Below are 10,639 nucleotides of genomic sequence, written 5' to 3'. Positions count from 1 at the left end.
TTGTGTTTTTTTTTTGCGGTGGAGGTGTTCCCCCCCCCTTCCGCAATAACATTTGGTCCGTCGATTCTGCACAAAACCTTTGATGGATGGATAGCCAAAAGCGAGAGCATTTGCCTGCCCCGACAGTTTACTTTGGAAGCGAAGTACCGTCTTCCTGGATGAGACTCAATTCCGTCTAGTCTAGTATCCTGTTTCTGACAGCTGACCAGCGAAGCAGGAAGGCAAGAGCTCTCCCCATTTACCTGTCCCCAGCACCTGGCGTTCGAAGGCATACAGACTCCCCATTTTCACGTGTTGGTTACATCCTAAGGCCATTAACTGAAATTGCGTGTTTTGGGAATGCCGTTGAAAAAGCCTGTAAACACCCTCTGAACTTTTGGAAACCCTTGAAAAACCCTTTAAAAAAAATACTAATGCACCAAACTCCATCACAATTGCTCCCTCCAAACCACCTCACTCAAACTCCCAACGTTTCACTTTGCAAAGGCTCCTGAGATTGCTGGGCGCTATTTTTGCAACTATCACACTCTTTAAAGGACGTTTTTGCCACTTCTGGGTTTGTGGCGAAGCTCAGGTACCTGGATTGTGCATAAATGAGGAGTTGCCTGCACTGTCCCTGAACCCAGAGGCTATGTTTAGGTAGCCAAGGAGCTGAGCCCACAAAGAAAGGTGTGCATGTGTGTTGTTGTCGTTTTAAACGGCAGGCAAAAAAACCTGGGGTGGGTCGAGGCGCCTGGCCCTTTGATCTCTCTCTGTTACAAAGGCACAGATCCTCAGTTGATGAAAAATGGGGCCACCCAACTCCCAGTCAGGCTTCAGAAGGGAATCCTCTAACCCCCCACCCCTTTAATGCATCTAAAGGCCAGGAGCAGTCAGTCTCCTGTAACTACAATGCCAGAAAGAACTGCAGGCCTCCCGACACCCTGAGTGTGATGCTTAGCCCTCATGGTCATGGAGGCGCTCAGTGGTGCAGAGTAAAAAAACAAAACTTAAGGGGAGAAGTGATGTCAAGGCTTCTAAAGCAGCCCAAACATAGGGGTTCGCACACCCCATGTTGCTCTTGGTCTTTCCTCTCTCCCCTCAGCCCCAGAAGCGGCCTGCTTCAAAGCCAGACACCCCTTCCTCTGTGTCCCGTCCCCCCACTTCCTTCCATTCTCAGAGAACTTGTTGAACAACCACATTCTAAGAAAAAGAAGAAGAAAGGACATTTTGTTTTGAAGCAATGGGTTGTGCAAAACAAGCCAGCCTTTGCACAACTGGCTCCGTTTGCACACACGTGCGCGTGCACACACACTCACACACAAAAAGGGTCCTTTGTTTCCCCGTCCCCCAGATAACATAGAGGGGGTTGGAAATGGCTGGACCAAATGAACCTACAGCCCGTTTTTTGTTTTTGTTTTTTTGCAGGGGCACTCAGGTAATAAGGGAAACAAGCCAGGGCGGAGGCTTTTGGGTTGCTATTCCATTTCATCTTCCCACCCCGTGGGGCTCCTCTCTCTCTGGGGTCACAGCGGAGTCCCCGAGGCCCTCCCCGCGGGGCCCGGCCTCTGCCCGTTGCGGTGGCAGCCCTCCCCGCCGTGCACGATCAGCACGGGGAAGTAGAGCGCGTCCTGGTAGCAGGGGGGGCTCTCGAGGGGCTCCGTCTCGATGCTGCTGCCCACATGGCTGCCGCTCAGGCTGCGCAGGATCCCCCCGCAGCGCCGGGCTCCGCTGAGCGAGAAGCGGCTGCAGCTGAAGGGCAGCCGGGCGTAGAGGGCCCGGGTCCCGCGCGAGGGCAAGGAGTTGCTGCTGACAGTCCGGCGGCAGCGCTGGCAGCTGCGCAGGTAGGCCGCCCCGGCCACCACGGTGGAGTCCATCAGCACGGCCTCCGAGTAGCTGGGCACCAGCTGCTGGTTGGAGCGGATGTGCCACTCCAGCTCGGTCATGTCCACCGTGTTGACGCGGGAGATGCGCCGGACGTAGCCGCCCACCGCGTCCAGCGGGCTGGGCCCGTCGTCCGCCCCAAAGAGTTTCTCCACGTGGTAGTGAACGTTGGCGGTGCGGTACTCCGCCAGCACCCGCAAGGGCCAGGAGAGGAGGAGGAAGGAGGCCAGCCAGAAGACCCACCGGCGGGTGTACCAGGGGGGACGCCCGGGGTCGGGGAAAACCATCATGTGCTCCTTGAAGTCCACGTTCTTGAGGTGCATGCCCTCGCGGGCCTCCATGTAGTCGTCCAGGCCTTCGTTCTCGCCGAAGAAGCGGGCCCGCTGGGTGAGGTAGGCCGCCTCGGCCTCCCCCGTGGCAAAGCTGAAGCACTTGGTGAAGCGCAGCTTGGTCACCGGGTAATCTGAGAGGCCCAGCAGCTCCTTGGAGACGTCTTTGACGCCGTGGCCGGCGTAGTCGAACTCGGTCTCAGCCACGTGGGTGTTGACGCGCTCGTGGTAGACCTGCGTGGTGGTGTAGGCGTCGCCGTTGCGGTAGCGGGTGACCTGCCGCGTGCGGCGGATGTAGTGGTAGCTGATAGCCTTCCACCAGATGCAGGGCGTGGCCTGCTGCATGCGCTGCACCTTCTCGTAGACGCTGGCCGTGTCCACGCGGTACTGCATCTGGCCCTTGGCGAAGCGGTGCCAGCACTCCACCAGGTAGACCACGTACAGCATCCCCAGGAAGGCCAGGGGGATGTAGATGTAGCCGTTGGAGCAAGGGCTGTCGTGGTAGACCAGGGAGGCGTCGCGGTAGGAGTCGACGTAGTTCAGGCGCGTCACCGTCGAGAGGCGGCACCAGGCCATGACGCCAAAGCAGCCGTACATCAGCAGCGTCAGCACCAGGCATTTCCAGTGGGACTCACGGCAGAGGGAGCTGCTCAGAGATTGCTTGAGGGGGCGCTGCTGCTCAGAGAGAGAGAAAGACAGAGAAAAACAAAATGGTAGGTTAGTGTCGTGGGCTGGCTGGCCGTAGAGGAATGGTGGAGGAACCCCAATACCTCAAGGACCGCCTCTTTCCATATTAACCTACCCGGACCCTGAGATCACCTTCTGAGGCCCTCCTTCGTGTGCCCCCTCCTTGAGAAGTCCGGAGGGTGGCAACATGAGAACGGGGCCTTCTCTGCAGTGGCTCCCCGACTGTGGAATGCTCTCCCCAGAGAAGTCCGCCTTCATCATACCTTTAGGCGCCAGGGAAAAATGCTCCTTTTTAATCATCCTATGCCCTTTTAAAATGTGTGGTTTTTTGGGGGGGGCTATTGGGTTGTTTTTATTTCTTTTAGGTATTTTGTGGTTTTATATCTTGATTTTACTCTGTGAACCATCCTGAGACCCCCAGGTATAGGGCGGTATATAAATTCAATAAACAACAACAACAACCAGCTGGGGAACCACTCAGGGGAGAAAGCTCAGAGCTCAGGGAATAGTTGTGGGTCAGAGGGAGAAGACTGTGGGGAAGAGGTGTCAGATGGTGAAGAGGCAACAGGGTTTAGTGACCGGGGAGAGACTGTGGCAGTCCAGAGTCAGAAGCTGGAGAAGGGAGGCCAAGAAGCAGAGATGGGTGAGGTTTGTGAAGAGTCACGGGTGTCTCCCACTCCTGCAACAATCTTCCCCCCCCCCCCCAGGAAGAGGAAAGACAGGCACAAAGGCGCAGTCTCTGATTGCTTGGGGGGAAACCCTGGAGAGAGAATATTTAGCTGGCTGTGGGGAGGCAGGGACCTCTCCGCAACTGATCCATGGGGGCGACTCCTAGTACCAGAAGAGGCATGAAGAGAAAGGAGCAGAGACAGGCAAGTAGGCTGAGTATCAGATGGCTTGGGAAGGACGCAGCGGAGATTTAGGCAGCTGTGGGAAGGCGGAGATCTTCAGCCTCTGCAACTGCCTCATGTGGCAAGGCCTACCAAGAAGTGTTGCTGCGCTCATTAGGCTCTGCTGCCCTGAGCAGGCCTTGTTCCCCTTTTTTTAAGGGAAATTCCCTTATTCCGAATAGGATTCCTCACAAGAAAAGGGAAAAGTTGACAGCTATGTCCTCCTCCCTGCTGAGTTCTCCAAGGGGCAACACCGAGACTAAGGAGGAGGAGGAGGAGGACAGGCAAAGTCATCCCTCTAGACTGGCTGGAAGAAGGCAGGCAGACTTTAAAGGGGAAGTGCCCCATTTGCCCTAATAGACCAGCCTGGAAAGTATATGGAGAAAAGAATACTGGCAGGATTCCGACCATTTGATTGTTAAGAGAAACAAGTTTCTCCTGCTTTCCTGAATCCTGGCAGCTGTGATGAATGACAGGCCTGGCCACTTCTTCCTGTTGCCATTATCAGAACTACTAGACACATCAAGGAACACACCACATGACTTGGATTTAGGCTGTTTAGCCAGCACTGGAGGGGAGCAGTCTTTTTAGGGACATTAAGAAGAATGCTGTTGCTACATCAGACCCAAAGGGTCTAACCCAGTACAGTGGTACCTCAGGTTACATACGCTTCAGGTTACAGACTCCGCTAACCCAGAAGTATTACCTCAGGTTAAGAACTTTGCTTCAGGATGAGAACAGAAATCGTGCTCCGGTGGCGCGGCGGCAGCGAGAGGCCCCATTAGCTAAAGTGGTGCTTCAGGTTAAGAACAGTTTCAGGTTAAGAACGGACCTCCGGAACGAATTAAGTACTTAACCCGAGGTACCACTGTACCCTGCTTCTTGTGGTGGATAGGTTGGTGTTTCTAGGAAACCAGCATGTCTTTCTTCTATTGCAAACCCTTTAGCATTGGGGATAGACTGCTCCTGAGCATCATGGCTCCATTCGGCCCCCAACAAACTTCTGGACCTACAGAAACTGTACTGCTGTCTGGTCCTTCTCCCCACCCCTCGGTTTCACTGCAACTACACTGGTTCCAGGTTAAGCCAGCAGGGGGGTGTTTTCATTTTGTGTGTGGTCACTGTCCTCCTGACACAGATCGAACCATGCTCCTGGCACGTGGATCACCTGGCTGAAAACTTTTCAGCGAGGTTTACGGTTGGCCCATCTCCCTCGCGATCTGCGCCCTCTGTTGTGGGAAGCGATGTTCTGGGTTTATGTGCTAATAGTCGTTCTGCCTCAGACCAGGGCTGCCCACATCCTCCCACCCTGGTTTCCCATCCCAGGATGCAAAGGTTTTGGCAAAGGCTTCTGGGAAATGTGCCAAGAGCAAATGGCTATTAGGGTGGTCCCTGGGGAGGGGGCAGAGAGGCATCAGGAAGGAGATTGGCCATTTGCAGTCCTGCACTCAGAGAGAAGGAGTTAGAGAAGGAAGGAAAACACGTGATGACTGTGGCTTGGTTGAACTAAAAAGTCCAGAATCCTGTTCCTCATAGCAGTGTTAGAAACTCAGTTCTATAAGCCAAAGGGCACCTTAAACCTCAGTTTGGACTCCACAACAGAATGTCTAGGCACCTTTTTCCCCAATAAGATTTATCATCATCATAATTTCTGTATCGGTTTTTGTTTTAAAGAAAAGTAAGCAGCAAACTCCCTGCATGTAAAAAGCCAGAGTGTCAGGGAAAAGCGTTCCGCTTACGTTTTCTCCTTGGCTTGCTAGATTTCTATATGCAGTGACATGTGCTTTATTTTTGTGGAATTACATTTAAACATGCAAAACTCCTCCCACCAGCTGCAAGCAAAAGCCCAATGTGGTTCAGCCCACACTCAGTTCTGCCGAGTGTATAAACAGGAATGTAAATACTAAAACCAGACTGGGGGGGGAATCAATAATCAGGCCCACAAACTGCACGGGCAGCTAGCTCTGAAAAGGGCCGCACTACCCCACAGATGTTGAAGAAAATAAGTTGAGAGCCCCCTTGTTAAAGTTCTCATGTCGATATTAATAGAATTTCCATCCAGGCTGGAACGCACAACATGGCATTGGCCTGCACTACCACTCCTGGCCAGTAGGGTGGGGAGAGCACAAGGAATTATGGGAAATGGGTGGGGCATCATGGGAAGTATATCTGCTTCAAGTTTCTTAAGTGTGCGATATGCCTGAAGGGTATTTTTTTAATTACTAATTTGAATATGTTATTTAATCACAATTATATACAGATACGGTTAAGATTCTTTCTCCCCAACAACATTCAGATGCTGACCCGAGTCAAGATTTTTTGAAAAAATGTTTTAGATACTTGGAATACCAGTGTCAAATTTTTAGGTGCTCATGGGATCTAGGAAACAAGGATGTTGCGGCACTGAAATACAGGTGCCCCTGAAAGCTGCGGGGGGCTTAGCCCAGGAGTCGCCAACCCAGCACCACCAAAGGCTCAGAGCTCCCATTTCATTTCATTCTTTCTTTAAAAATCTCTAGCTCTCCTGGAAAGCACGAAATGTGGCAAAATGGGCAGGTAACCTTCTAAGCGATTTATGTGAAGTGAGATTGCCTTGCAGCTGCCTTGTATATTTCTCCTGGCGCTGAAGAATGCTCCCTGTTGCTGTTAGGCAGAAGCGGCGCCAGGGCCTGTGTGTGTGTAATCAATATTGTGTGATCTTCACAATCAGGGCCAGCAGGAGGCTGCTGACATCCCGCAGGAAACGTAAGGTTGCCAGAGGTGGCCGTCTCTCCAAGTTCATGTAATGTTGTGCTCCCTGTGGCAGCCATTTTGTATTATGCCACACACCCACCCACAAGCCAGCACCCTCTCAAAATTCAGAATGTACCCACTGGGCACAAAATGTTAGCGATCCTTGGCTTCGCCCATCAAGACACCAGCAGAAAGAGTGCCTGCTGGACCAGTCCAGTGGCTTATCTAGTCCAGCATCCTGTTCTCACAGTGGCCATCCAAGATGGCGGCCATCACTGCCTCCTGGAGGAGAGAAGGCGTCAAGACCCCCTTCCTACCTGGCAGGACTAACGTCTAGCCTTCACTGTCATAATAGATCAGAGCAGGAAGGGCAGTGTTTCCCAGACTTAGGTCTCCTGTTGTTTATGAACTACAGCTCCCATCATCCCTGACCACTGGTCCTGCTAGCTAGGGATGATGGGAGTTGTAGTCCAACAACAGCTGGAGGCCCACCCTGCTCCAGGTGATGCTGGACTCCAACTCCCATGATTCCTGACCATCGGCCATGCTGGCTGGGGCTGATGGGAGTTAGAGTCCAAAGCGCCACTGGTCCACCCCATACCAGACAGGAGGATCCACTGGGCCAATGTGGCAGAATGTACTTTGCCTTATATTCTACTGGGATTCAGAACTGTCATCTCAGCACAGGAGGGAAAATAGTTGGTGCCATCGCTTGGCAGGATCAGGCTGATATGGGGGGTGAAGGGCACTGGAATTGGCAGACAGGAAAGAGGCAGCTCAGGAAGTGGGACCATGAAGGACCTTGAAAGAGGAAGAGTCGGAGGCTAGAAGGCTAGCCATATCCTGTCGCTTTCGATTGTCCTGACTTAATCTTGGGAACTGCAGTTTGCGAAGGGTGCCGAGTGCAGTTTGGAGACCGCTGTCACAGCTACAATTCCCAGAGTGACTTAGCAGCCAATGCTTTAAGAGACTCCCACATTCCTCTTCACAGAGCAAGAATTCCCAGAGCACCCTGGGCAAATGAACTGACCATTAATTCACTCTGGGAATTTGGTCCTGTGAGGAACAGGGGCGTCTGTTAACAACTGCAGTTCCAAGGGTGGTTACACAATATATCCTTCTTCCCAGGGAACGCTGGGAACTGGAGCTTTGTGAGGGGAACAGGGGTGTCCGAACAACTGTCAGCACCCTTAACAAACTTTACTTCCCAGGATTCTTTGGGGGGTGCCAGGACTGTTAAAAGTGGTGTGATATTGCCTGAAGTGCAGATGGGGCCTCTGAATGCCAGATGATGAGAATCATAAGCAGGGAGAGATGCTGTCGCAATTAAGGTCCGGCTTGCAGACTCAGGACACCTGGTTGACTATTGCGAGGAACAGAACGCTGGACTAGATGGGCCATTGGCCTGATCCAACGGGCTCTTATTATGTTCTATGAGCAAATCCATTAGACGTCTAACCAAAAACATTCTCCTTCCCATTTCAGCTCCCTGTACTTTAAATATTGCCTCTGTTGTTGATGAGGGAGGTGGGTGACTCCAATAAGCTCGCTTCTGTGTGGATTCTAGCAGCCACCAAGTATCAGGCTGTACTGCAGGAGCTACCTTGTCCTCCTGGCCTGGATGTTGTCATCACTTCCGCTCCTGGATCCGACCAGGCAGGCGCTGTTTATCAAGGCCAAGAAACCCAGAAATGCTGCTAGGACCAGTTAGGGCTCTCAACTGTGTTTTAAAACATGTAACTTGTGCACTTGTCTTTAAGCTTGCTTTATCCTCCTCCCTCCCCATTCCTTTTTCCTTGTGTGTCATGTCTCTTCAGATTAAAAAGCTTGAGAGCAGGAATCGTCTCTGAATGACATTTGCAAGCCGCTGTCAGAAAGCCTTTTTTTTTTCGCAAAAGGGCGGGGTATAAACCCCTCCTGTAAGTAAACAAACAATAAATATGTGTGCGTGCGTGGGGATATTGATCTGGGGAGCTTTGGAGGAAGGAAGCGGGGCTGGTTTGTCCTCCAGATAAATCTGAATTTTCTCCAATCAGCTAAAGGAGAAACTGTTCCCAATTATCTCTCTCCTCTTGCCACAAGACACCTAACACCAGCTTTTTCTGCAGGCCTAGGAGAGAAATGGTGGAAAGGTTGCACCATAATCAACTCCCAATGGTGCGCAATCATCTCCAAAAATACAGCCTTTCCTCCCCCTTTTTCCATTATTTCTCTTCCACCTGACAGGCTTGGTGGCAGGATTTTCTCCCCCTCGCCATCGGACGCCCCTCACATTAAAAAAAAACAAAACACCAAGCCACCACACCTCCCTCGTCCCCTTGCCTGCCGGCTTTGTCTCCCACCCCCGACAACTCCCCTTTCTTCAGAGACAATCCCTCCATCATCCCTATCAGGAGTCGCTGCCACCAGCAGGGAAAAAAAGAGCGAGCGAGAGAGAGAGCAGCAAAGCGGAGAGAAGGACGTTGCCTGCTTCTGGTGCAATGCAGAACTTCGTGCGGGCGGACGTTTCCCCCCACCCCACCCGCCACGACCCCCTCCCCCAACGCCGGTAGCAAAACACACACCCCTTTCTTTGCAGATCCATAAAGGCTTCCTCTAGCCCTAACCGATTTCTCTCCCTCCCTCCATCCCCGAGCTCGGAATCCCCCGCGAAATCCCGCCACCGTCACCCCTTTCTGGACGCGCACAATACACAACTCCAAATCACAACGCTGCAAAAAAAAAAAAAAATCCCGGCGATGCTGCTGAAGGTGGGGGGCCGAGGAAGCGGGGGGGGTCCCCTATGGAGATGATGGGACAAATGAAGCCCTGCTCGCGCCGTCCCCTCTACCCGCTCCCCCCCATCCCCGTTTATTTTTAACCCCCGTCTGGCTATTAATAAGACACAAAGCAGCACGTGTTCCCTGCAGCAAAACTGCCGTTGTCTCCCTCCCCCCCCCCAAACACCCACCCCCACGCAGCCTCGCCCACCATCGGGGGGTGGTGGGGTAGGTGGGCCGAAGCTCGGAGAAGCGGGCCCAGATCCAGGAGTCTCGACACCTGCCCCACCCCGCTTTTCCCGGAGTTTGGAGAAGCCCCCCGGGGTCTCCAAATCGGTGCGCCCTGGGCGCAGCGCAAAGCGCGCCTTTCTGTGGCCCTGGGCTTCTGGGGCTGGCCGGCCTTACCTCTTCCCGAGGGGGTCCCCCCGCGGGGGTGAGCGTGGGGAGCTCCCCCGCCCCCGGCTGCTGCGCCCCCTCTTCTTCTGCCAAGCCTGGCATGGTTCACGCGTGGCGCCGCCAGCAGGCGCCCCGGCCGCATGTTAGGGGCGGGCGAGGGGCTCCGCGGCCCCGAGGCAGGAGCGGCGCCGACTCGCCCAGTCTCTGCAGCGGGGCATGGAGACGGCCGCCCTCGCCTGCTTGCTTGCCTGCCTGCCTGGCGCGCACCTTCCCCGGGCTCTCCGCTCGCCGCCCGCCCGCCCGCGCGCTCAGCTCCGGCTCCGCCCTCCTCCTAGCGGCTGGAAGGGAGCCCGCACCGAGCCAGGGCCGCCTTCCCCGCGCTGGGCCACCCCCGCCCGAGGCCCCAGCCAGGGGCCACACGCGGCCTCCGCCTCAGCGCCTCCCGGAGCTCTCCAGCCGCTTCGCCCCAATCCTCCATCTCTTCCTTGGGGGCATGACTAAGCACAGTCTAGATGCCCACGGGTTTGCCCCGTGATTCGCACGGTCAAGGGATCTGGCCTGCTGCTCGTCTGAACGCAGCACACGCGACTCCGAGAGTGCCTCTCCTCCACTCCTATCTTATGTTCACGTCACTTCGGAAGGCGCCCTGATTCTGCTTTAAGAGGAGTCCTGCAGACGTCCCGCAGTTCTGTGCACCTTGGCTTTATACGGTGGTCCTTTTTGGAGAGGCCGAGAGGCGGGTGGTCTTCTTGTCATCTGGGCAGACACAACTGCCCAGGCTTGAGCCCCGGAGTGGTCACTTCAGTGCTGCTAACGCAGTGGTTGGACTTCACCCCCGGAGGCGCACAGGGATGCGAACAAAATAAACCATCAGACCCCATTTAGTCCAGCATGATGAGCGCCGCAACCCGAGTCGGTCACGACTGGACCTAATGGTCAGGGGTCGCTTTACCTTTACCTTTTACCTGTTCTCACAGTGGCG

At 54.2% G+C, this 10,639-nt stretch overlaps 1 protein-coding gene across 1 annotated transcript; it reads right to left on the bottom strand.

Annotated features, from left to right (window-relative positions):
- Positions 1 to 10,244, bottom strand: TMEM151A (transmembrane protein 151A). The gene is made up of 2 exons (XM_081891672.1): positions 9,667 to 10,244; positions 1 to 2,867 (listed from the first exon to the last, which is right to left on the bottom strand). The coding sequence occupies exons 1-2, from the start codon at positions 9,757 to 9,759 to the stop codon at positions 1,506 to 1,508; spliced, it is 1,455 nt and encodes a 484-aa protein (XP_081747798.1). The 5' UTR covers positions 9,760 to 10,244; the 3' UTR covers positions 1 to 1,505.
- Between the last annotated feature and the right edge of the window lie 395 nt (positions 10,245 to 10,639).

This window comes from Podarcis melisellensis (assembly GCF_964234715.1).
Source record: "Podarcis melisellensis genome assembly, chromosome: 16".
NCBI classification, from domain to species: Eukaryota; Metazoa; Chordata; class Lepidosauria; order Squamata; family Lacertidae; genus Podarcis; species Podarcis melisellensis.
The sequence above is the reverse complement of the archived record's forward strand: the minus strand, read 5'-3'. Positions and strand labels throughout refer to the sequence as shown.